Source organism: Diceros bicornis, chromosome 40, assembly GCF_020826845.1.
Source record: "Diceros bicornis minor isolate mBicDic1 chromosome 40, mDicBic1.mat.cur, whole genome shotgun sequence".
Lineage (NCBI taxonomy): Eukaryota > Metazoa > Chordata > Mammalia > Perissodactyla > Rhinocerotidae > Diceros > Diceros bicornis.
Genome location: NC_080779.1, coordinates 5,231,029 through 5,258,237, shown reverse-complemented (window position 1 = coordinate 5,258,237; position 27,209 = coordinate 5,231,029). Strand labels below are relative to the sequence as shown.

At 43.9% G+C, this 27,209-nt stretch overlaps 1 protein-coding gene across 4 annotated transcripts in view; it reads left to right on the top strand.

Moving 5' to 3' along the window:
• The window catches only part of LIMS1 (LIM zinc finger domain containing 1), a 165,439-nt gene that overhangs the window by 108,522 nt on the left and 29,708 nt on the right, over positions 1–27,209 (top strand). For 2 of the 4 annotated variants that reach the window (XM_058534340.1, XM_058534343.1), the window contains exon 1: positions 26,757–26,953. The exons of the other annotated variants lie outside the window; for them this stretch is intronic. In XM_058534340.1, the coding sequence (XP_058390323.1) occupies positions 26,772–26,953 (182 nt within the window). In that variant the 5' untranslated portion in view covers positions 26,757–26,771. Of the gene's footprint in view, positions 1–26,756; positions 26,954–27,209 lie in introns of those variants that run through there. 4 annotated transcript variants of the gene reach the window in all.

Sequence of the window (27,209 nt, the reverse complement as noted above, 5' to 3'; positions counted from 1 at the left end):
AACTGAGTACTCACCAAGGACAGTGCCTTGAACCGGAAAGGACAGAGTCCCTCCCCCAAGAGGACAAAGCCTCTCCTGATCCTGAATAAAGTCAGAGCTCAAAATGCTAGGAGAACAGAGCTCAGAATCCAAGAGGAGACTTACCCAACTGAAAGTAGGAGGTAGCTTACAGAAGTGATGAGCACAAGGGGCTGGGTGTGTGTTTCTCGCTTGATTCTAAGGGTTGCCATCTCTCAGGAGTCACCTTTTTCGGATCCCACTTTTCTGAGACCATATATGTCAATTTAAAAAGCAACTTCGCCTGTTACTTTAGTCTCAAAACGAATTTATTTGAGAATAGCCAAAAGAATTGCAATTCGGGATGTGCACACTATGGCGAACCATAGGCAAATCCAGAGAACAAAGGAGGGGAGCTTCCTTTATAGGGAAAAAGAGGAAGTAGGGAGGGGGTGTTGTAAAGGAATGCCCATTGGGAGAGAGTAACAGTTCAGCAACACCTTCTCATTGGCTGAGCTGCAGCATTTCTCATTGGCAGGGCTGTTGCTAGATGGAGAGAGAAATCTTCCTTCAGTAGAGTAGTTGTATGTCCTGTCAGAGATACAAGCCGTGCCTCTCTTCCTGTTTGGAGTAATTGACAATGTGTGATAGGGCATGAGAGCTCCCCCTACAGGCCTTCCCAACTCTGATTTAGTTGACGTTTTCTTATTTATTTCACAGTGTTGTTAAATGAATGACCAAGATGCTGTAGGAGCAGAGTGCATTAGTTATCTAATACTGAATAACAAATTATCCCCAAAACTTACAGGCAACAGGAGCTGGCAAACTTTTTTTGTAAAGGGCTAGATAATAAATATTTTAGGCTTAGCAGGCCAGATAATCCACGTAACAGCTGCTCAACTCTGCTGTTGTAGTGAGAACGTAGCCATAGAAAATAAACGAGTGAATGAGTGTAGCTGTGTGTTTTTCACTAAGACTTTGTTTACAGACGCAGACAGTGGGCCAGATTTGACCTATGGGTATTCATTTTCTGACTGTATGCTTAAAACAGCAAACGTTGGTTATCTCACAGTTTCTATGGGTCAGCAATCCAGGTACAGCTTGGTTCAGTGCCTCTGGCTCAAAGTCTTTCATGAGATTGCTGTTAGACTTTCAGTCAGGGCTGCAGTCTTCTCAAGGCTCACATGGAGGAAGTGATTCAAGAGAGGGCAAGAAAGCTCAAGATGGAAGCCACAGTCTTTTTATAACCTATCTCAGAAATGACCTCTTATCACGTTTGCTGTATTGTTTTCATTAGAAGCAAGTCAGTATGTCCAGCCCACACTGAAGAGGGGGAGGGGATTACACAAAGGTGTGAATACTGTGAAAGAAAAAAAATATTCAATGACACTTGTTAAAGAACAGTAAGGCAGACTTTATTTGGGACCATCAAGATAGGTGTAGGGATCACTGCAATGAGGTTTTGCAGCGGGTGAGAGAGATTGGGTTCAACTCTGAATACAACAAGGAAAAGTAGAGATTTATAGCCAAGGAGCAGAGTAGGGGTGAGTGGATGGAAAATTAAAGAGAGGAAACATCAAAGGTAGGGGAGGATTCTAAGCCCACCTAACAGGATTCTTGCTAAAGACAGACTTGGGTGATCAGACATCACCTGGAGGATGGTGGAGGATGAGGAACCCAATTCGATATAGAGGGTGATCAGATATCAAGGATGGGAGATTCTGGTTAAACTGACTTAGCAGGATTCTTGCTGAAACTGGACAATGCAGAAGTGAACATGGAAGCTCAAAAGTCAGGGCCTAGTAGAAAAGAGAGCTCAGAAGAGTCTGACTAGAGTTTGGTCAAAGATAGACTCTTTGTCAATACCAGGAGGCGAGGATTTCTAGGGGCTGTCCTAGTGGTTGCCTGCCACACAGGGTAGACTATGTAATTTAACTCAGCCTGGGGATCCTAGAAGAGATGAAGTCAGAGTACTCAGGGCCACTCATATACAGTGCACAGAGAATAACAACATCACTAAGTGGTGTCAAATGTGTAAATGTTGTGAAGTCAGCCCTCGGTTTCTCTTCATTCAGAATCTGTATTTGTGTGTCTCTGAGTCGTCTTCTTTCTGTCATTGACCACTGTCCTTTGAGATCTGCTTGCACGTATGTGAATGAATAGAGCACCACCCCGGCCTCCCACGTTTTCTTTCCAACCTGCTGTATTCTTCTCTGATCTCAGTTTCCATTTATTACTTCATTGCTGGGCTTCAGTAAACATTTGTTGAATGAAAACAAAGGGAATCCAGGAAAGAAACTAACGTCTGTAGAACTTCTGTGAACCTAGCACTGTTAGACATATTCACGTTTTCTTATTTAATCCTCCTTTTACCCAGTAAGGGAAGAGGTGAGAGTGGGATTGGAGACCAGGACTCTGCAGCTCTAAGCGCGGTTTTTCTCATCAGACCCCCGCCCTCCCTAGCACTACATGCTTCTCTGGGAGCACAGGACAGTCTAGCTTATGCCACTGTGGGTAGTGTACACGTCTCAGCTCCTTCACAAAAACGTAGGATGTCTGAAGGCAAAACTGTGCATTGATCATTTGTATGGGATTTTTTCCTTCACAGTGGCTTTTACGTAATAGATACTCAGTAAAAGTTCATTGAGTTGCATGAATAAATGAAAATCATGATAACCTGTCATCAGCTTTGTGGTTCCTCATATTCTCTTATTATCAGCATGGCTCAGCTGGGCCTCATGGTCACGCATCACCAATCCAGAGCCATTCGTTACATTATGGTTTTCCTGACAGCAGCCTTTATCCAGTCATTTCTCTCACGCACCTACCGTAAGCAGTGAGTCTCTTCCCTGCCCTCATATCTCTGACTCTAGCCCTCTCCTCCTTGGCCAGTCTGCCAGCCTCTTCTGACCATGTTTAGTGCCCTCCACTCCTCATGGCCAGCTGTTTCAGGGCTGTTGTCATTCTCTGGACAGTTCCCAGTTGCACCAATTCCTGATTCAGATCACTCTCAAGCTCTGATTTCTGGATGCATAAATTATGTAAAATCAGATTTCTGTTCTACAACTTTAACTTCTTCCTGGTTACTGCTGAGCATTCTTGTTCTTATTTTCTTGACTTTTCTTATCGCAATCATTATTACACCTATTTGAAACTTCTCCCGTCATTGGTTTTCTTCACCCCACCCTACTCTCCTGCCCACAGCTCCTCTCCTACTTTCCTGAAACCATCAAAGCTAGATGGTATGAGATTTCTCTCTGTATCTCCTCCCATTTTTGTTTAAATAAACTTTATTTTGGATAATTTTAGACTTAGAGACAAGTTATAAAACTAGTACAGTTGTTCCTCTCTTTGTCTCAATTTGACTGCTTTGATTTTGGTCCCACTGGCTTCCCTCCCATCTCTAAGGTTTACCTCCCCACCTGCCCGCTGGCTTAGATCTTGTGCTGCCTCTGAAGCACATGTGTAACTCCTCCTTCTTGAGCATCCTGATCTCTTCTGGCTTCCCTTCTGTGACAGACAGTCCCAGAAACGCTGTAACTTTGGTCTCTTGTTACCTAACTGAGCATTCTGAATCTGTTGCGGTCCAGCTTTTGACCTCACCATGTCACTGTCCCACGTCATTTGATAGTCTTGGTTCTCGGGGCAGGGAGGGAGCAACAGCAACAGACTCTGGCTAACTTAAGCAGAAAAGAATTTGATTGGGAAGATTTCAGATTGCTCATAGAATCGACGGAAATGGACAGATTGAAGAATCAGGCCAGGACGGGCAGGACAGGGGAGCAGACAGCAGACATCCTAGCCCAGGTTCCACTGCTGGGACAGGCTCGGCAGGGCCACCACTGAGGTTGTCCCAGGTAGGAGCTTGGGGTTGGCACAGCCCAGGTCGGGTGCTAGCGCTGTACTGCCCGCTGGCGGGGGGGTAGTATCTATAGTGGGAGGAAGGTTCACCTCCCAGTCCCAAGGGTCTCACCGTAAATCAAGTTACTTTCCTTTTATTTCCTGAAATTTTATAGCAATATTACTTCCTTCTTAAAAATTTCCTCTTCCTTCATCTCCCCAGTGCTGCCTTTTCTTAATTTTCTTATTAGTTACTGCTGCTTTTCAATTTCTCCTGTGTTGTTTCTGCAGTATTCCCCAAGATCTTTGGTATTCATGGCTTCAGATACCATCTATGTGAAGATGATGATCAAGTCCAGGCCAGGAGTCATTTCTAACTCTTATTTAGTGACTTGCACAATTTAAACTAGTAGATGTTCAGTTAATATTTTTGAATGAATGAAATAAACTATGAAAGCAGTTTATTGGATCATCTATTGAAGAGGCAGTGGAATCAGAATAGAGTATTTGGATTTTTCTTTCCAAACTAAACTTAGAGCCATTAGAAGATAATAGAATGTAGCATAAATGAGGATTTTAAAAACAAGATTGTGACTATACCTCTTTCCAAACCCTCCTTCAAAGTAGAGGATCCTGTTGAAGTAGTGCAATATGTTTTGTTGTATTTTATAATGTGGGGAGAAATTTTAATACATTTATTTTTGAAGATAAAAAATATGACTGTTGTTAGTTTTATAAAGTTTTCTTAAAGAAACCAGAATGCTGCTTTGATTATACATGCTTAAGGCAATATTGATAGGTTTTGTGACCACCATAACCAACTCTGCAATTCAGCAGAAACTTATTGCTTCACCTTTGTACTTCCCTGTATTGCCATCTGCTATTCTAACTACTTAAAGAAGGCATTATGAATGGTATTGAGATGAAATAGTACATTTTATTGTCAAAATTCTGATTGCTTAGAGGTAACGGGAATGAAAAAATGACAGTGTTAAAGGGAAGAAGTATGAGTATGCATGGAACTACAAATAGACCACAGCTTATGTGTGGGCTTCTAATTTGTAATATTTCAGCCATGTAAGAAGAAAGACTTACAGGATTGTTTCCAGGCAAGATTCTTCTCTATGAATGAGTCTACATGGTGTCCGGGAAGAGGGAGAGTCCCCCTCCGCACTTGCCCTTAAGGTTGTTATGGCTGGCCAAATAATTAAAAGACAGGTTAGCGGGAGAAAATAATACCAAGTTTAATAACATGTATACATGAGAGAGACCAGAGAAACTGACTTTCTTGACAATTGGCGAAGGTTTTCACCTTAAATACTATCTTCAGCTAAAGACAAAGGAGGATGTTGGGGCGTATAGTGGTTTGGGATTTCAGAGGGGAAGAAGACAATTCACGTGGAGAGGGAAATGTAAATGTTTGTCAGACAATTCTTTACAGGGCCACCTATAGAGAATGTGGCCGGAGAGACAGAAATCACAGTAACTAAGAGTATGTAGATTTAAGTCCTCTCGTTCCGTACTGATAAGAGTTTCTACAGATAAGGCCATTCCCCCGCCCCCTTTCCAGTACACAGAGGGAGATACTTTTACAAATGTAAATATTTGGTAAACCGAACTTTGAAAAGAATAGGCTTAGCGAGGACCCTGCCAGTCTGTCCATACCCAGAGTTAAATTTCTTTAGGCAGTTAGTGGGGGAGGTCAAATGTCCATCAGAGAAAATAATCAAGGTAAAGGGCCAGTGCCGTGGCTTAGCGGTTAAGTGCACGTGCACTGCTTGTCCGGCCATGCTGAGGCTGTGTCCCACATACACAACTAGAAGGATGTGCAACTATTACATATAACTATCTACTGGGGCTTTGGGGAGAAAAAGGGAAAAAAAAGGAGAATTGGCAATAGACGTTAGCTCAGGGCCGGTCTTCCTCAGCAAAAGGAGGAGGATTAGCATGGATGTTAGCTCAGGGCTGATCTTTGTCACAAAAAACAAAAAAATAATAAGGTAAAGAGAGATATTTCAGGGTGGCCAATTTTTGGTCTCCCACATTGGTCGTCTGAGATATATAGAGAGAAAGAGAGACTGAGATTGATTCAGTTACCATTTGAAACTGGTACATACCAGTGACTTAACTTTCATTCATAATAGAAATGGAGAAGTATCACACCATTTCAGAAAACCAGTCAGTGGTTTTAGAACTTCTGATTGTCACAAGAACCAGACCCTCCCCCCCAAAAAATACAGAAATCACTTTTTCAGCAATTTTTTTGTGTGTGTGTGAGGAAGATTGGCCCTGAGCTAACATCTGCCAATCCTCCTCTTTTTGCTGAGGAAGACTGGCCCTGGGCTAACATCCATGCCCATCTTCCTCCACTTTACATGGGACGCCACCACAGCATGGCTTGACAAGCGGTGCGTCGGTGCGCGCCCAGGATCCAAACCGACGAACCCTGGGCCGCCACAGCGGAGCGTGTGCACTTAACCACTTGCACCACCAGGCTGGCCCTGTACAGCAAATTTTTCATTTGAGAATCTCAGAAAAGGAGTAGAAGTTTCAGTCAGAAGCTTTTAAAAGAATCATCTTTTCCGGACAGGATTTTCCTGGGGACTGTGTTGTATAAAACAGAAGCAGTGATGCTATGTGGAAGTGACATGAGAAGAGAAGGGACCCAATGGCTAGACTCTGGATTCTTTTCCTGATCACCTTCCTCTGGTCCTGTGGCAGCTGCTGGGGAATCTCTGCTCTGGAGAGCATGAGTTCCAAGCTAGGGGAGGACAGCCTGCCCCGACATAAGAGTCTGTAATTTTGAAACAGTGAAATTCAATCATCTCTGTACTGAGCCTCCTTCAAAACTCACTGTGCTACGTTACACCCCTGTAGGAAATAAGAACTTAAATATATATCATAGTTACATGCTGAAGAATTTATGGATCAAATGATATGATGTATGGAATTTGCTTCAAAATATTTTATGGTTGAGGAATAGATAAAACAAATTGATCATGATTTGATAACTTTTGGAGTTGAGTAATGGGTTTGATGGGGTTCATTTTACTGTTCTCACTAGTTTAATATCTGTCTGAAATTTTCAATAATCAAAGTTTAAAAATTTATTATATGTGTCTTGATGAATGGCACAATTTTAACCTTTCCCTCTTATGTCACTATCACATAATTTATCATTTATTTGGGGCTTATTAGTGGTTGTGCCTCATCTAGACATCATGTTCCCCCAAACTTACACTTAAGAGTGACAGACTGGGAGGGTTCCTGCTGAGCCCATTCTTTTCAAAGTTCTGTTTACCAAAACGTTTACATTTGTAAAGGTATCTCCCTCTCTGTACTGGGAAGGGGGGGGTGGCACGACTTATCTGGAAACTCTTATCAGTAAGGAAGGAGAGGACTTAAATCTGCATACCCTTGATTACTGTAATTTCTGTCTGCCTTCTGTCTCCATCCCCACCCCCAACATCCTCCCTTGTCTTTAGCTGAAGATAGTATTTAAGATGAAAATGTCTGCCATTTTGTTGAGAAACTCAATTTCCTTGGTTTCTCTCATGTATACATGTTATTTAACTTGGTATTATTTTCTCCTGCTAACCTGTCTTTTATTTTATTTTATTTTTAAATTTTATTTATTAATTTTTTTCCCCCAAAGCCCCAGTAGATAGTTGTATGTCATAGTTGCATATCCTTCTAGTTGCTGTATGTGGGACGCGGCCTCAGTATGGCCAGAGAAGCGTTGTGTCGGTGCGCGCCCGGGATCCGAACCCGGGCCGCCAGCAGCGGAGCGCACACACTTAACCACTAAGCCACGGGGCCAGCCCTAACCTGTCTTTTAATTATTTTGCCAGTTATAAGAACTTTAAGGGAAAGGGTGGAGGAGGATTCTCTCTCTTCTCCGACAAAACCAACCCCAGATTTCAGTGTTGGTGGCTCTGGTGTGTCTAGTTTGCAGGTAGGTGGGAGGAGGAGGGTGGAAAGAGATAAGACTCCTTACCTTAATCTAGGGTGTCTACCTATTATAATTATTAAGCCTTTCAAAATTTGTTTTGAACAAGAAAAATGTTTCCTTAACGTTATTACAAAGTGAAATTCTCAAAATGTGGGGGAAAAGAGATTGGACTGAGAAATGTGAACATCTCAAAATACTGCTCTTAACCTCCATGGGGCAGAGGTGGATTTGTTTCATTTGTAGGACAATTTAAGTTTATTTTGAAAATACGGACTTGGCTCACGGAATGTGGGCCACTTAAGTTAGCTGTGTAGAGTCTGGGTTAGCAGAGACTGTGTCCAGTATCTGATGTCGCCATTAGTAATTGACTTTTGCAAGTCACTTATTTTTAGGAGCTTGAGTTTCTCCATTTGCCGACTGAAAGTGACTTGTAAAAGGAGAGTGTTTTGATAGTAACAGATTTAGAGCTACTTAGAGAGGATTTATTGTGTTTCATTTTAAATATCAGATAACTGAATCCTTTCCATTTTTACTATTTGGGAAGCAACGTCTGTTTGAAAAGCAATAAGTTAGTTGGTCTGCTTCCTAAGTACCTGTGTTAGTAATTTAATGTGTTGGACTTCAGCTACCTTCTCTCCACTGAAAGGTACCCTGTTAAAAGTTAAGTGCTAGAGCCACATACGATGTAGGAGTGAGGTGTCTCAAGGTCTAGCAAAGAACATTCTCAGAATGTGTGATGAAATCAAGAAGGAAAACCCAAAGTACTCAGAATTCTTGTGGTTCTAGACAGTTTTTTCTTTGTCAGGCAGTGCCAGACCTTTTGGCACAAAATGATGCTTAGGGCCAAGTGAATGGTAATGAGCTGCAGAAAAGCCTCCAGGTGCTTTTCTCTTCCTCTTCAGCTTTGAAAATACAAGCAGGAATGCAAATGCTACTAACAACCGAATTGTGACTCCTGACCTGACTGGAGCAGCTTCTACAGAGGGAGAGCAAGCCCCAGGGCTGTGGCCTCTGGGCTCAGAAATACCACCTCAGGCTGTCTGCATTTACATGGAAATGTTCAACAAAAGGAAAGTAAACTGGCTTGTTCAAGTTTGTTTATATAAGCAGTTTACCTGGAGGCAGTCGATACCTGCGTAGCAAGTACACAAATTAACTTCTGGATGAGAAAACACTGACCTTGCCTTATGAGCCTTTTTAATGTTGTTATTCTGATTATATTTGTGCTCAGGGTGATAAACTGTACCAGGTGATTTTCTCCTCCTCCCTCACCCCCTCCGTTCCAGGAAGTGCGACCCTTAAGCTTTCATATGGCAGCAATGCGGAGTTTTGGTTTTGCCCCTTTGAACCGTTCTTGTTCTGTCCTTCACTTCTGCCAGCATCTTAACTCTTAGTAATTGATTTGATGGGCTTTTTTTTCATTTCTTCTTTTAACCCAGAATTATTTCCTTTATTTCAGAACAGTTTTATGTGAAAGGATAAATAGTCCTGTGGTCATTTGTCTCTAATAGTTTAAAATATTGCTATCTGTGGAAGAGTAGAAATGACTGCTGCTTTTAGTAGAGTTAAACGTGGACTTTTGATGCAGCCCTCACAGATGCTACCCCTAGAGGTTAGACAGCTCTTTTACTTATATTCAGTCTGTATGGTTTTATTAGTTTATTTGAACTATTCTCAGCATTTCATCCTTTGATTTGCTTTTGTACTAGATTACATTCTAAGCTCTGAAAACTCAGTTATTTTGTTCTTTCTATTTTCCCAGTTTAGTGATTTGACCTGGTGCCAGGTTAGTTTTGATGACATTTTTGCTTCCTTGTTTATGCCGTGAAAAGGGCTTGTTCTGTTTTATGCTTTGCTATGCTTGGTTCAAGGTTTGGATTCAAGGATGGATAGGCACGGAGTCTCCAGGTGCACATTTGCTTTCCCACCTGAAACCCATCACTCAGTTCTGTTTATGACAGGACCAGGGCAGGGGGTTGCCCTGCCCTACAGTCAGGAGGGTTTAAGTTTCATTTAGTATTAAGTAATGTTGGGGAAGAGAGAGAATCCCCCTCTGCCCTTTCCCTTAAGGTTCTTATGGCTGGCCAAATAATTAAAAGACAGGTTAGCAGGAGAAAATCAAACGAAGTTTAATAACATGTATACATGGGAGAAACCAGGGAAACTGAGTTTCTCAACAAAATGGCAGAGATTCTCGGGGCTGGCCCTGTGGCATAGTGGTTAAGTGCGCACACTCCACTGCTGGCTGCCCCGGTTTGGATCCGGGCACGCACTGACGCACCACTTGTCGGGCCATGCTGTGGTGGCATCCCACATAAAGTGGAGGAAGATGGGCACAGATGTTAGCTCAGGGCCAGTCTTCCTCAGCAAAAAAAGAGGAGGATGGGCATGGATGTTAGCTCAGGGCTCATCTTCCTCATTAAAAAAAAAAAAAAAGGCAGAGATTCTCATCTTAAATACTATCTTCAGCTAAAGACAAAGGAGGATGTTGGGGGTGGGAGGAGTCAGTTATGGGAGATTACCAGAAAAGCACAGTAAACAAGAGTAAGGTTATTATGCAGATTTAAGGCCTCACCTTCCACGCTGGTAAGTTTCTAGAGATGAGGTCATCCCCTCTCTTCCCAGTACAGAGAGGGAGATAACTTTACAAATGTAGATTTCCCTTACAAATGTAAATGTTTGTCTGACAACCCTTTGCAGGCCCACCTAGAGAATGTGGCCTGGGAGAGAGAGAATCTTTGATAAGATGGGCTTGTTGGTGCCTTTCCTATTATAACATCTATTTTACATTATATTATAGCTATCATATGATAGTGGCTCCTTCCTGGAACAGGCCTTCTATGTTAAATTCTTTAGGCAGTTCGAAGGAGGTCAGATGTCCGTCAGAGAAAATAATCAAGGTAAAGAGACATATTTCAGGGTGGCCAATTTTGATCTCCCACAGTAATTAAATATTAAAAGACACACACACACGTGTGTGTACGCCTCAATTACAGAAGTAACTGAAATCGTCTCCCTGCGCTCCATCCCTCCCCAGGCCTTTTTCTTGATTCTCTCTTGCACATTGTTCTTTATTTCTTTATTTTTTTTTTTGTGAGGAATATCAGCCCGGAGCTAACATCCGTGCCCATCTTCCTCTACTTTATATGGGACGCCGCCACAGCATGGCTTGACAAGCGGTGCCTCGGTGCGTTTCTGGGATCCGAACCTGCGAACCCCGGGCCGCTGCAACAGAGCACGCACACTTAACTGCTACGCCCCAGGGCTGGCCCCTGCACATTTTTCTTTAGAAATACTATTTCTTGAAGGTTTGTGGTTGAGGTGGGAACTGGATGGTCGCTCTCCACGCTTTGTGGCAGGGTAGAGGCACAGTTCCAGGAGGAGAAGGAGGGAGTAATGTCCTCAGGGAGTCATGCAGGAGTGGAGAGGGGGGAAGCAGGCTGAGCAAAGACAGCTCCTGTGAAGCCCATTAGTCACTGACCTGTTTTGGGTCACAGACATCTTCTACAGGATGTCTGTGAAGGGGAGGGAAGAATGACTACAGGTTTCTGTTCCATTGTGGCAGCTGCCATCTTTCACACAGCACTCACTTTTCAGGGACTGTCATGTTAATTCATCATGGATGAATGATGGAAGGAACACCATTCCTTTTAGTTTTTGTTTTTGTTTTTGTTTTTGTTTTTTGTGAGGAAGATCAGCCCTGAGCTAACATTCGTGCTAATCCTCCTCTTTTTGCTGAGGAAGACGGGCTCTGAGCTAACATCTATTGCCAGTCCTCCCACTTTTATTTTTTCCCCAAAGCCCCAGTAGATAGTTGTATGTCATAGTTGCACATCCTTCTAGTTGCTGTGTGTGGGACGCGGCCTCAGCATGGCCAGAGAAGCGGTGCATCGGTGCGCGCCCGGGATCTGAACCCGGGCCGCCAGCAGCGGAGTGCGTGCACTTAACTGCTAAGCCACGGGACTGGCTCCCTTTTAGTTTTTATATTTATGGGGATGGAGAGGGAGGTAGATGAGGAGAAAAGAGAATAGATAATAAAAGTTCATTTTGTGTCAGAAATTGTTCAGAATATTATTGTATTACATTTTAGATTTTGCTTGATCCCCCTCAGAAAATATAGCTCAGGGGACTGGCCTGGTAGCGCAGCAGTTAAGTGCACGCTCCGCTTTGGTGGCCCGGGGTTCACGGTTCAGATCCCAAGCACGCACTGATGCACTGCTTGTCAGGCCATGCTGTGGCGGCATCCCATATAAAGTGGAGGAAGATGGGCACGGATGTTAGCCCAGGGCCAACCTTCCTCAGCAAAAAAAAAAAGGAGGAAGATTGGCATTGAATGTTATCTCAGGGCTGATCTTCCTCACACACACACACAGAAATATATATATATATAGCTCAGAAACGTGATGCAGTCTTAGAGCCCTCACAGGCTGGCCCGAGGCCTCCTGGAGCTGTGCTTTCTGGAGGTGGCCCCATCATGAACGTGCCTCTGGAGAGAGGCCACGCATGTCAGTGTTAAGCGGTATACCTGGTCCTTGTCACCATATTCTGAAATTGAGGGACTCTTCAGAAAGCAGGCTGCTGCTTAGTTCTTATATGGCAGGAGAGGTATGACAGGAAGAGAAACACAGGCGTGATCCTGACCAAGAAACTGTGTATAGCAGTCCCAGTAAAGGAGCTCAGAACACCCCACACCAAATGTGTTGGTGCATGGTGAGTGCTCAGGAAGCTTGCAGTTCTCCTCATCGCCCTCCTTCTAATAGTCGAGAGGAGTGAGAGCTCACTAAAGGTTCCTTTATTCTCCTCTTCTGTTTCTTTCTTTCTTTTTTTTTTTTTTTGTGAGGAAGATCGGCCCTGAGCTAACATCTGCCAATCCTCCTCTTTTTGCTGAGGAAGACTGGCCCTGGGCTAACATCCATGCCCATCTTCCTCTACTTTGTATGGGATGCCGCCACAGCATGGCCTGACAAGTGCGTCGGTGTGCGCGCACTTAACCACTACGCCAAGGGGCTGGCCCCTCCTTCTCTGTTTCTTGAGGACTGAAACGGAGGTGTGTATCCTTGTTTGCCTCTTGCCTGGGGTAACGCCCAGTGTGAAATATTATAGAAACCCAGATTGACTGGCTGCCAAACACGCCCCATGTACCAGAGAGTGCTAACAGGAAGGAGGTGCCTGGTCTATACTGGGCGGCGGGGGCTGCCATATCCTTTGGTCCTGGGTTGAACAATGAGTCCATTTGTGGCCTCTGGCTTGGAGAAACAAAGAATGGGGTGGACTGACTTGGACTCCCATCTAGCTGACCATTTTATTATGCTGTGCTTTTATTTTAGAATCCACTCCTCCCGTCCCTTCCTAGTTTCGAATGCAGATACAGTTGTTTTAAGTTGCTAAGTGGGATGTGTGCCTCATATTGGATAAAGGGCCCATGAGGTCTAAAAACAGTCAGGTAAAGAGTTCTGACTTTGGCCTCTTATGTGGATCTGGGTTCAATCAGGAGAGAAAACCCACACAGTCATTTGAACGAGCAAAGTTTAATATAAAGATACAAAGAATTATTAACTCTAACGGGGGTTGGAGTAATAAGGGGTTGGCTAGTAAGTAAAGAGAATGCTGAGGAGTGTAGGCATAGCAGCTCTGAGGAGCAGTCACTACTCCAGGGCTGAGACAGCGTGCCTCCCAAGGAGGAGCCCCCTCCCCACCGCAGGACACAGTGCTCACGGAATGGCAGAGAAGTTACTGGGGCACCGCACCAGGGAAACTTGCTAGGAATCTGAACTTGTAGGAGACCCTCCCTCCAGGGTCCCCGGGAAGGCTGTTCAGGTGAGGTGTCTCGCTGAGGCACTCCACAGGGGTCGGTGTGCTGCAGGCTGCCACGCACTGCAGGAGCCAGAAACCCTGCTGCAAAGCCACCAGGGGCTGCTGCCAGGAAAGCTGGCTGCTGCTGGCTGCGATGCCCGCGGGAGCTAGACACTGAAGAAGCTGTTTGTGCCTCAGGGACTGGTGCCAGAGAAGGCAGCCAGGAGCTTGCCCATGAGCGCACAGGTCCAGGACGCAGACCCCTTTCCTCCTGTGGGTCGCTTCAGCGCCCTCTACTGAAAAGCCCCAGTGCCAGCTGGCAAAGGAGAAAGACCGTGTTCACAGAGCAGCAGGAACTCCATAACCGGCCCACCAAAGATACCCCAGTAATACTCCGTCAAGGAAATGATTGGTCTGTCTGCAGTCATAATTACCATACTTTTATATGTTATTGCTAGATTTATAGAATACATGTTCTTGAGAAGAGCTCAAGGAGTTGAACAAAGAGCTTCCTACCTAACCCTGTAAACTGCTTTTATTTATTTATTTATTTACTCTCTCTTTTTTTTTTTTTTTTTTTTGGTGAGGAAGATTAGCCCTGAGCTAACATCCATGTCAATCCTCCTCTTTTTGTTGAGGAGGACTGGCCCTGGGCTAACATCTGTGCCTATCTTCCTCCACTTTATATGGGACGCCGCCACAGTATGGCCTCACAAGCGGTGCATCGATGCACAGCCAGGATCCCAACCCCGGTCGCCAGCAGCGGAGCACGCACACTTAACCGCTATGCCACAGGCCGGCCCCTAAACTGCTTTTAAAAACCCAAACTTCATTCTGTGACAGAGGATGGTGAGCTCTGTAGGGAGACAGAAGAGCTGAGCACAGGAGCCAGAAGAAGAGGAGGAACATGAAGACGACGAGAAACTGAAACCCTGGCTGTGGGCTGGACATCATTACACTGACCCCTGCTAGTGGTCAGGCCTCCTGTGACCTTATGTCATTTCCACAACTTTTGATCATACTTAAAGAGAAAATCTAAGTAATAGTAGCTAAAACAATTCCTTGCCTTTCTGTACAGACTTCACATAATTCAAAGTTAATGAAAGAGAAGAAACCTTTTTAAAGTTAGCAAAAAAAAATTTATTTCTTCTACTTGATCTTGTCTAATGTTTTTAAATGTTGTTTAATGCAGTAAAATATACATAAAAACATGTTCTATGTTAAAAAGAAAACAAATGGCAATGAAAGTTATGTAGATTTAAATTTGAGAGGGTTGTTTTCACTTGACTTGTGTAAAATGTTTTTTTTATCCTTCCGTACTGAAATTCTCATGGTTTTCTTTTACCATTGAGGAAAGTAGACCTCATGTTAAGCTTAGTCACAAAATGAAAACTCCCACTGACTTCCTCTGCCAACTTAGCTGAAGGTCAGAGTTGAGTGAGACATCCCTGGCTGAGTCAGAACTAAAATAAGAATGTGATGTAGAGCCAGCAGTTTTGGTGCTGACAGCCACCAAAGCCATATAAGGAGCTCATAGCCACACTAGAAGGATTTCCCTGGTAAGCTGGGCTTCTCTTAATTCGACACTCTTAGCTAAAAATACTGTTGTTCTATATATGAAATACAAGGCTTTCTCAAATTTGTCTATTTTGGTCAGGACACAATATATCTTTTTTTTGTGTGTGTGAGGAAGGTCAGCCCTGAGCTAACATCTGTGCTAATCCTCCTCTTTTTTGCTGAGGAAGACCGGCTCTGAGCTAACATCTATTGCCAATCCTCCTCCATTTTTTTCCCCCAAAGCCCCAGTAGATAGTTGTGTCATAGTTGCACATCCTTCTAGTTGCTGTATGTGGGATGCGGCCTCAGCATGGCCAGAGAAGCGATGCGTCGGTGCGCGCCCGGGATCCAAACCCGGGCCGCCAGCAGCGGAGCGCGCACACTTAAACGCTAAGCCACAGGGGCCGGCCCCCACAATATATCTTTTTAAAAAGGTGTTAAGGGGTGAGAATATATGTTAGTGGGTCACAATATGAATAACAGGGGGAAATGATTTGAATAATGGAGGAACTGCTGCAGAGACATTTTCCAGTGAAGATGTTTAAAAAGTCAGAGAAAAATAACCCAACCTATGAAAGAATTTTAAGAATGGGTTTTTTTGTGTGTGTGAAATTTTTGTTGTACATTATTGTTTGTCAGTCACCATATAAGTGCATCCCTCCACCCCTTGTGCCCAACCCCACCGCCCAGCCCTTGGTAACCACCAGACAGTTCTGTCTGTCCATGTGTTGGTTTATCTTCCACATATGAGTGAAATCATGCACTGTTTGTGTTTCTCTTTCTGGCTTATTTCACTTAACATAATACCCTCCGGGTCCATCCATGTTGCTGCAAATGGGATGATTTTGTCTTTCTTTATGGCTGAGTAGTATTTCATGGTATATTAAAAATGGTTTTTTGGGCCGTCCCAGTGGCGCAGGTGGTTAAGTGTGTGAGCTCTGCTGCGGCGGCCTGGGGTTCGCCAGTTTGGATCCCGGGTACGCACCAACGCACTGTTTGGCAAGCCATGCTGTGGCAGCGTCCCATATAAAGTGGGGAAGATGGGCACGGATGTTAGCTCATGGCCAGTCTTCCTCAGCAAAAAAGAAAAAAGAGGAGGATTGGCAGATGTTAGCACAGGGCTGATCTTCCTCACAAAAAAAAAAAAAAAAGAAAGGTCTTTCATTTGACCAAACAGACTGCTTATTTGAGTGGCTGTGGGGATCCAGTGAGAGGAGATTTGTGAGAGAGCTTACAGATTTCAAATGCTAGTTCGGTGAGTTATTTGCACTGAGACAATAGTTCAGTGAGTTGTTTTCACTGAGAAGAGAAACTCGTGCTGAAGGCCGGGAGTTAGAGTGAGTTGTCTGAGATCCTGGTGAGGGCGCTTGACGTGAAGACTCTATGCAGTCTCTGCGTTCAGGGGCTCGCGGCGTTCTTGAGCAGATAAGGGGCACCTTTGCAGTGCGGACAGAGCGCTAAATCTTAACCCTCTCCTAACCCACTGAGCGGGATACCCCGTGAGCGCCTTGCAGCAATCCTGTTTGTTTTTAAAATCATATATGTGTATGTATTTTAAAAAGAATAGAGATCAAAATGTTAAAGTGCTTATCTCCAGATGGCAGGAATATGCATGATTCTTCTCTGCCTCTTGTAAATTTTCTGTGATAAGCTATATTACTTTTGAGCTGACGGGGTAGGGAAATTCAACTTACCCAACAAAACGCCGCAGTCCAGTGATCCTGTCCCCGAGTGCTCACACTTGCACAAAGGGCTGCAGAAACTGAGGCAGCCGCATTCTTCAAATCATTTTTTAGTTTTCTGCTATTAATGATTTTGCCTTTTTGCTACACATTCTGCTGCTTTCTCAGTCTAGTTTTGTGTCTTTCTTTCTATGGCGAGTTGCCTCGTGTGCTGAGAATGTCTTCATTATTGTAGAGACAGGGTGGTAGTTGGAGGTAGTGAGTCAGCTCTGTTGTGTCTGTGTGAGGAGGGGAAGGTGTCTGAGTCTTGAACTCTGTTGATTTTTCTCTGCACATGGTTCAGAATGTCTCTGGATAAAATAGACCTGTTAATCTAAGAGAATGTCCTGGAGAAAGGAGAGGATGCTGTGACAACCTTTATTTTAGTCTCTTTCCTCCTCCTTCCCCAGGCTCCGCGACCTTCATACGCTGAAGTCTTTTGTGAATGGGTATTTGTTGTGGTTGGGTAATGTTGGAAAGCTTGTCTAGAGATCGTCCAGAGAGAGATTCTTCCCAAGAAATGGGCCTCTGAGTACGCTGTCAGTAGTCATTAAAGTGGTTAAGACTGAGTAACTGAACTGTTTGTTTGCAGTACTTTGCGCCTGTTGTGGGCAGAGTGTTTCTGAGCCGCGGAGCACTTGCAGGACCTGTCCAGTGTTACAGACCCTCAGGCCCCGAGGCAGCGTAGAGCTACATGCTGTCCCTCTGCTCTCTGCCCGATGGTTCCTGAGTGTCCGCTCTTCTGCCTGTGGGCTTCGAGAACCAGGACAGTTTTCCTTCAGACACCAGAGGAGGAATTTTTACCTCATCCTCTTTTATTGGACACACTGTATTTTAATTGTTGATTTTAGGATTAAAAGTGTGCCTGCTAGTTTACTTCCTGAAAATTTTCAACTTGAGGTTGAGTTGCTTTTCACTCATTTTCCTTATGAGGGATATGGACACACTTCTTAAAATATCACAAGGTGTGGGATGCTGTAAATCTTTGGTCCAGCACCAAAAATAATCTCTAACTTTTAGGTGAGTTTTGTTTCAGAGAGTGTTACAATCAGATGCAAATAGCCTTCTCCGTCACTGCCTGCTTGTCACTGCTGGTCTGGTCTGAGGATTTGGACGAGTTGGAGGCCTGGGAAAGGTGATTGATGCTGAGGAGGGAGATCACTCCAGTCTGTTCTTTCCACCTTCGTTAGGTGATGAAGTTTTTCACTCAGTCTCTCCGGTTCTCCCCCCGCCCCCAACAAAGCCCCAGTAGATAGTTGTATGTCACAGATGCACATCCTTCTAGTTGCTGTATGTGAGACGCGGCCTCAGCATGGCTGGAGAAGCGGTGCGTCAGTGAGCGCCCAGGATCCGAACCCGGGCTGCCAGCAGTGGAGCATGCGCACTTAACCGCTAAGCCATGGGGCTGGCCCCTTTCCGGTTCTTTCTAACCTGCTGTAACGAAGCCAGAGAGGCTCTTCCCGGCTCTGATCGTGGTCCCATGAGTAGTGCCAGTGCTGGCAGGTAACAAACATGCAGTTTTCCTCATTTTCAGTTAGTTTGAGAAGATGTGCACCTTATTTCTCTCTCACTCTCTTGTCCCTATTGTAATGAGTAATTTCTTTGTGCTTGTGCAGTCAAGGATTAGGAAACAATTTTAACAGACAAGGAAAAATGGCATATTCAGTGCAACTCCATATCCTTTTCTGGCCAACCTTTGTCTCTGCTTCTTCTCTGTTGAAAGAAAACACAGTGCCTTTGTCCTGGTAGCCGGAAGTGAGAAAGAACTTTCCAGCTCCATTATTTTTACTTGTATGTCATGATTATTTTGTTTTTAGTAGTAAGGGAAAATCAGATTAAAGTTTCCACTTGAGTAGGATGGAGAATCACAGTGAAAAGAGTTCATTTTGCCATATGGTAGTTTAACCAGGCATCTCAACAAGTTGAATACCCAGTATTCATGGAAGCCAGCCCTGGTGGTCTAGTGGTTAAGATTTGGCACTCTCACTGCCATGGCCTGGGTTCGTTTGCTGGTCAGGGAACCACACCACCCATCTGTCGGTTGTCACACTGTGGCGGCTGCGTGTGGCTGTGATGCTGAAAGCTCTGCCACCAGGATTTCAGATACCAGCAGGCTCACCCATGGTGGACAGGTTTCAGTGGAGCTTCCAGTCTAAAACAGACTCGGAAGAAGTAGCTGGCCACCTACTTCCGAAAAATTGGCCGTGAAAACCTTATGAATAGCAACGGAGCGTTGTCTAAAAACAGCACCAGAAGGTGAGAGGATGGTGCAGAACGACCGGGCAGGACTCTGCTCTGCTGTCCACAGGGCCATTAGGAGTCGGAATCCACTCAATGGCACTAATAACAAGTATTCATGGAAGCCTTTGACTCAAGTTGGAGAAGCTTCATTCTAGTAGTTATTGCCGGGTGCTTGATTTAGCCATCCACATATGTAAATCTATCTGTTGAATGGGGTAAAACAGTTGTTAGCACTGCCTTTATCCTATATCAGGGTCCTGTGTTTTAGAGGCAATTAGTCAAAATGTTCAGCTTGATTTTAAAAAACCGCTTAGATGAAATATTTGATAGTGATGCACATAATTTAATTGTTGCTCTTTGAGGGAATTTTAATTAAAAAATACCAGTTATTAAAAAGTTGATTTTTAATTTTGGCAACCATGCTCATGATTATATCCAGACTTTAAGTATTTGAGCAGGGTTTTTTTTTGTATGATATCTCTAAGTAGGTATTTATCTTTGGCTGTGTATTATGTCAGAGTTGGAATTTGTTTTGAATTCCAGCACTGAAATCCAACGCTGAAATCACAGAGTTAGCTGGACTGATGGAATCTGAAGCCCTGTAGCATTCTTTACAGGACACTGGAGTTTGGTCAACTTAACATCAAATATGCTGTGTGTGGTTTGGCATCTAACAAGCTGTTAGGTGCACTCAGCCAGGGTCCCAGATACTGCCTGCTATGGTCTGAATGTTTCTGTTCCCCCAAATTCATGTGGTGAAATCCTAACCCCCGAAAGTGATGGTATTAGGAGGTGGGGACTTTGAGAGGTGCTTAGATCATGAGGATGAAGCCCTCGTGTATGGGATTAGTGCCCTTAAAAAAGAGACTCCACAGAGATCCCTAGCCCCTTCCACCATGTGAGGACACAGGGAGACGGGGCCAACTATGAACCAGGAAGAGGGCTCTCGCCAGAATGCGACCATGCTGGTGCCTTGATCTTGGACATCCAGCCTCTAGAACTGTAAGAAATAAATTTCTGTTGTTTATAAGCCCCCCAGTCTGTGGTATTTTGTTATAGCAACCCAAACAGACTAAGACTAAGACATTGCACAGTAGATCATTCCGTAAGTCATAGAGTTTGACACATAGTAGATGATCAGAAAACGTTGAGTTTATGAAATATAAATCTCTCTACTCTGGATAGATTTAAGGGATGTTTGTGGTTCAGACGTGTCCTGTGGGATCTCCCAAAGACCCAAATTAGCCATGGTGATGAGGAGGGTTAATCAGATTATAGAACCTCTTGGGAAGAACCTTAAGGAATCACGGGCATCTGGAAACCCTAGTTCTTCAGCAAAAACCACTTAATGGCCACTCTTCAGACAGAACTGGCTCTTTTGATATTTTTTGAAAACAGCCTCCCACCCTATTTCAAGGGCTATTTTGATGCTGCTGTTGTGGCAGTAGTAATTTCAACCAAGGGAATTAAAATAAATATTTTTCTCATGGTTATAATCATAGTCTAAAAGGATTGTTTACATTCTTAGAGTGACATTAAGTGTCAAAAATGGTTTAAAAGTAACGAGATGCCTGGATATAAAACTTGAGCTATGGTGTTTATTTGGCCTCAAATTACCCTCTTGAAAAAGAACGCATGTTTCTTTTAGCTGTGCTCTAGAGTAGCTGGATAAGAGGAGTGATTGACCCACTGACTCTCCTGTACAGGCCTTTTGGGCCCTTTTGGCCAAAGAGTGCCACCTAACCTTTCAGTGGCCACATGGTTACTGACCCTCACTCAGACACTAGGGCGCACAGACAGCCTCTTTTGCTCAGCACTGGGCACTGAGGTAGAAATCTGCATCGTTATATGCTAGAATAATGGAAGAAACCATGTATGTATGTCCATATATTGTTTCCCCACCTACACTGTATACTTATAGAAATAGAGGCTTGTATTCTCTTGTTTATTCATTCGACATGCACTTCTTAAGTACCCCCTTAGGTCCTGAGCATCATGAGCACATAGTAAAAGTTCCATATGTTCAGACATGATGTAAAATAATGTAAGTAAGTAAACAGTGGGCTAATGCAAGCAATTGCTTTTTAAGAAGCTACGGACATTAATAAAAAAGTTGCTAAAGGAAGGACAGCCCATTCGTGCTGCCACTAGCCCCTAAAATGCCAGGGCTTGCTTACTCTCACAGTTGCAGTGGTGGACGTGTCTAAGCCTTCCTGGCTGGCTGTGAACCCTCACTGTGTTAGTTCCTTTGTTGTTTCAGCGTAAGTGGCATGTGTAAGGCGCAAAGAATGTCTCCCCTGACAATTTCTCTCTGAGAACCAACTTGTCAGTGTCTTTTGCTTCTGGGGAGAGGCTAATGGGAAAGAGATATGTGATGGAAGTTGACTGGGCTCTTTCGTGCCCCATCTTTTCTTCTTTTAGAACCTTAGCCTTCCTTCTCCCTCCCAGCTCCCGGTTAGGATATTCCTTGGTGATGAAAAGAAAGGAAAGGAGGAAAAAATGAGATCTGGCAAAATTGTGAACAAAGAGACAGCACCACAAACCTGTCTGAACATCCATATAAATGCTGTTACGCCGATTGACTCAACAGTTTAAAAATATTTACATAGTATATATGATACCTGTGACCATAAAACTGATTCATATTGAGGTGACTTTTATTGAAGAGTTCTATTTAGGATTACTGAGTGCCAAGCACCCTCATTTACATAGTCCTTGCTGGAAGTAGAGGAAACGAGAAAAAATGGAAGGTTTTCTGTTTGCTTCCCCTTAACACAATATTCCTTAAATAGCATAACTTGAAGAGATAAAAGAATTTTTAAATTTAAATTTCCAGCACTAATCTGATTTAGCAGAAGGACACCATAGAACCGACTTAGTTGATGGTATAGAGCAATTTAGAGGCTGATGGTGGGGGCGGCCAGGATGTATTTCCTGTCCAAGCACAGTCCTCCAGTGGCTCTGTCAGCAGTGAGAACCGTGAGCCTGGCTGTACTCAGGCCACTGGGGGAAACAAAACACAGACCAAAAACAGATTTGCTTTAATTTCAACCTAATATCTTGTTGGTGACCAAAAATCAAATCATTCTTTTAGTAAGCTCTTTAGTTTCATCAAAGGGATGGTTAAGATTAGTAGAACACACACGTACACACACATACGCAAACTATTAAAAGACTTGACTTTTCATTTTATAACTCAATGTAGTGTTTGAATTTTTTCCCAAATACATGTATTACTCTTTTTTCCTTCTTGTCAATATGATTATCTGGTGGATAGTTCTGACTTCTTTTTGTACTAATCTGTATGTATATAAACTTAATACATGTACATAATAATGTACACCTGTTAGAATAGCTGAAATAAAAAATAATCGTGATACCAAATGCTTGCAAGGATGTGGAAAAGTTGAATCTCTCATATATTGCTGCTGGTGGGAATGTAAAATGATACAACCACTCTAGAAAAAAGTTTGACAGTTTCTTAAAAAAACTAAACATACACTTATCATACAACTCAGCAATTTCACTCTTGGACGTTTATCCCAGAGAAATGAAAACCTATGTTCACACAGAAACCTGTGCATAGCTTAATTCACAACAGCCCCAAACTGGAAACTAGTTAACTGTCCTTTAGTGGGTGAATGGTTAAACAAACTGAGTTATGTCCGTTCCATGGAATACTACTCAGCAATAAAAAGGAGGAAGCTATTGATATATATAGAACTTGGATGGATTTCAAGGGCACTATGCTGACTGAAGGAAGTGAACCTTAAAAGGTCACTACTGTGTGATTCCATTTATGTAACTGTCTTAGTCAGTTTGGGCTGCCATAACAAATATACCACAGGCTACATGGCTTAAACAACAAATATTTATTTCTCAGGGTTCTAGAGGCTGGGAAATCCAAGATCAGGGCACCAGGAGATCAAGGTGTCTAATGAGGACCCACTTCCTGGCTTGTAGACAGCCGCCTCTGGTTGTATCCTCACATGGCCAATAGAGAGTCCTCTGTATCTCTTCCTCTTGTTCTAAGGGCAAGAGGGATTAATGCCCCACTCTCATGACCTAATCTAACGCTAATCACCTTCCCAAAGGCCCTACCTCCAAATACCATCACATTGGGGATTAGGCTTCAACGTGTGAATTCTGGAGGGACACAGACATTTGGTCCATAGCAGTAACTCTCTCTAAATTATAATTATATGGATGAAAAACAGATTAGTGGTTGCCAGGGGTTAGAGACGGCAGGGTGGGGAAAAGGTGGGTGCAACTATCGGAGATAACATGAGAGGGATCTTTGTGGTGATGGAATAGTTCTGCATCTTGATGGCGTGGTGGCTGCATGAATCTACCCATGTGATGAAATGACATAGACCTGTACACACACATTGTGCCAGTGTCAGATTCCTGGTGTTGGTGTCGTACCACAGTTACATAAGATACAACCAGTGGGAAGACTTCGTGAAGGGTACAAAGGACTTCTCTGTACAATTTTTGTAACTTCCTGCAACTCAATAATTATTTCAGAATAAAAAGTTAAAAATTTTATTGCAGACCTTTCATGTTATTTTTAATTCCTTGGCAGATAAGAGACTTCATTGTGTCATATGCTCATGAGCCATTAGCTTTTTCTTAGTTCTACTTTTCTATCTGGTAGAAATAAAACCAGTTGTTATGAAGTAAAGAAGATAATTAGTTAGATTTTTAGACCTCCTGCTGACTCAAAATGCAGACTGGCAACTAATTTGCTTTCATTGTTTTCATGGTTTGCTAGATCAAGTAGATGGATTATTAGCCCCAGTTCATTCACCAACAGATAATTACTGTGCATCTGCAGAGTGGTGGACTCTTCATGATGCTTGGGTACCGGCATGGACAAGACAAAGTTCCTCCCCTCCTGGAGGTGACATTTTTGGCATGTTAAGTGAGGCTAAAGGAAGGTAGAGAGCTTGGGTCCTGCTCTCCTGGATACTGTTTGAACTGAAAGGAAAGGGAAGTCTCCCCGTACCTACTTCTGTGTTCTGCCCTGTAGGTTGGTGTCTCCAAGTAGCATTACCTCAGTGTCGCAGAATATTTTGGATCTGATGATGTTTTTGGCAGGAGAATGAACATGATTCACAATCACTAGACCTAGTATGGATTAAGAACTGTAAAGAATATTGTAAGGAAAATAAACAAATAGAGCCTGACAGCTTTTTTCTTTAGGCATGGACAAATATATCAGTTACTGGAAGCACCAGTACAGGATGGATGTTATTTTATTTTGTTTATTTTATTTTTTGTGTGTGTGAGAAAGATCAGCCCTGAGCTAACATCCATGCCAATTCTCCTCTTTTTGCTGAGGAAGACTGGCCCTGAGCTAACATCTATTGCCAATCCTCCTCCTCCTTTTTTTTTTTGTTTTTTTCCCCAAAGCCCCAGCAGATAGCTGTATGTCATAGTTGCACATCCTTCTAGTTGCTGTATGTGGGACGCGGCCTCAGCATGGCCGGAGAAGCAGTGCGTCGGTGCGCGCCCAGGATCCGAACCCGGGCTGCCAGTAGCGGAGTGACCGCACTTAACCGCTAAGCCACGGGGCTGGCCCCAGGATGGATTTTATAAAGAGGTAAAAAACAAACAAAAACATTGGAGGCAGACGTCTGAATTTGAGTTTGGGACGTTGCACTTACTAGCTGTGTGACTTTGTGCAAGTCACTTAAGCTCTCTGAGAAGGTAATATTAGTCTTGTTTATTTTTTAATGCAGGATAAATTAATTCTTGAAAGCTAATAGTAGACTGGCAAGTTGGAAGGATTATTGTTGAGAGCATAGTGGTGGTGGGCCTCCTTCCTTCTATTTGACCATCAAGTCATTGTCTCGAACCTTCTCCCTGGGGAGGGCAAGTCCCTATGTTCATGGACTAGGTCCCAGTATACTGAGATAGAGAAGTTTAAAGATAATTAAAGATTGATTTTGAGTTTTGGAAAGAGGAGTGTCTTAGGTAAAGTAGAAATGTGAATATCTCTCTTAACATAATTAGGTTAAGAGAGAAGAAGTATTCTGGGCAGGAGACTCGTATGGCTCCCCACTTCCGACCATGCTACCTAACCTAGTTCAGTGCATTGTGTTTCTGGTCTCAGAGTCAGAGGGTGTGTGTGTGCGTGTCTGTGTGGATGTTTCCATGCCTGCTGCCTCCTCTCTCTGGTCCCCATGGTCATTGTAAAAAAAAAAAAAAAAAAAAAATTAAACATTTAAATATTTAAAAATGGTGAGTCTGTTGTTCCATCAGCCACAGGCCTCAGGCCTGGGCAGGATCCACAGCCTTTGAGTTTCTGACCTGTGTTCTGAAATCTGTAAGATTCAGAATGAGAAGACTGGATCTCATTTTCTGCTTCTAGTCCCATTTTTGTACCCGCTACCTAATCTTTTCTAGTTAACCTATTTTGCTCTCCAGCAATTACCTTTAACATTTGCTCGCATAGTAAACAACATAGGATCTAGGATCTAGAATCAGACTACGTAAGTTTAAATCTTGACTTCACCACATACTTACTAGTTATTCCTCATCTGTAAATAATACCTACTTTATTGGGATATGATAGTAAGCACTTACTAACACTTAGGCGTCATTCATTATTCATAGTTATGACTCAAGAGCCTCAGCGCATTTGATCTATTTGCTGTTGATTTCATGGCTCTCGTATCTCGAGTGTGATCTGCTCTGTTGGTCAATGTACCTTTTACCTATTCCCTAGATTTCCTTTCTCAATGCCCCTTGGTACCTTGGTGTTGGTGGGATGGCACGTTGGTACTGAGAGGACTGAGACTTGAGAAGACACTGACCCTTGTATTGCCCGTGGTGCTGCATCATCATCGTCTTCATGGCTAATACTGTTGTAAGACGACAGTAGTGTCGAGTGGGTATAGCAGAATGCCAGTGGCATCCTTAGTCATGATAAAGACCAAGACACGTTGGCTCACCTAAGTCACACAATTAGCTGGGAACTCCAGTTCTTCCGTATTTCCCTGTGTGTCCGTTCGTTGAACACAGTATGGAACTCTTACTATGTGCCAAGTGCTAGGATAAATAAAAGTCAAATGTAACTCTTAATTTCGGGGACTCTCAGACTCCTGGGGGAAGGCAGCCATAGGGCCTAGCTGGCAAGCATGCCCTGGGCATTATGATGCCCCTCAGAGTGTGTCGGCAACATTGCTCTCACCAGAGAGCTTGTTAGAAACACAGAATTGCTGGGAGTGTTTTACAAGCTCTCTGAGAGATTCCTGTGCCCACCAAAGTGGAGAAGCACAGTGTTAGTGGGACAGATACCCAGAGACTTGGATGTTTCTTTCTCTGGGAGCCTACCAAGCAGCCCTCTGTTTCTGTAGTAATGTGTACAGACACAGTCCACTGGGAAGGCCGCTCCAGCGAAGACTGTCACAACTTCGTGGAATGTTTTCTAGAGCTTCCAAAATGCCTCAGTAAATCAAGACTGTTATGCCCAGTGACTGCTTTGCTGCTGGAGCTCTTAACGTGAAGGGTCAGGAGCGACCCTGGCAGGCCTGGGGCTGACGTGTGTGGGAACAGTGGGAGTGACCCTGGCAGGGAGCAGGGCTCCTGCATATTGTTTCTCCAACTCCTGTCCAGCTCCCGCTGCTCTCTGCCCTGGGCTCCGAGCTCTCAAGCACCCACGGATGGCGTTCCCGGGCAGGGCGCGCCCCTATGTCATCCCAGAGAATGAAGAACTACCCCAGACAGCCCTTACCAGTGTCCACCAGGCGAATGGCAGTGAAGACGAGAGGGCTGTGTCGAAACTGCAGCGCAGACACAGTGACGTGCAAGTCTACAAGGAGTTCTGTGACTTTTATGCGAAATTGTAAGTGTCCGCTCTCCAGGAGTTCCCCCCTTCCACATCTAGCTTCTAGGGCTTTCAGTTCACTAGCCATTTGCAGTTTTATTTCCGCGACTTTCAGCAGGGGCTTCCCAGGGAGAGGAGGGGCCGGGGCCTCTCGGGGCTGCTCCCGGGCAGCCTGTTCCGGCAGGCAGGCAGGTTGCGCCTCCTGTAAACTTCCAGGGCCTGAAATGCACATGTGAAGGAAAATGCCGCCTTTCAATAAGAGTAGTCATGTCCT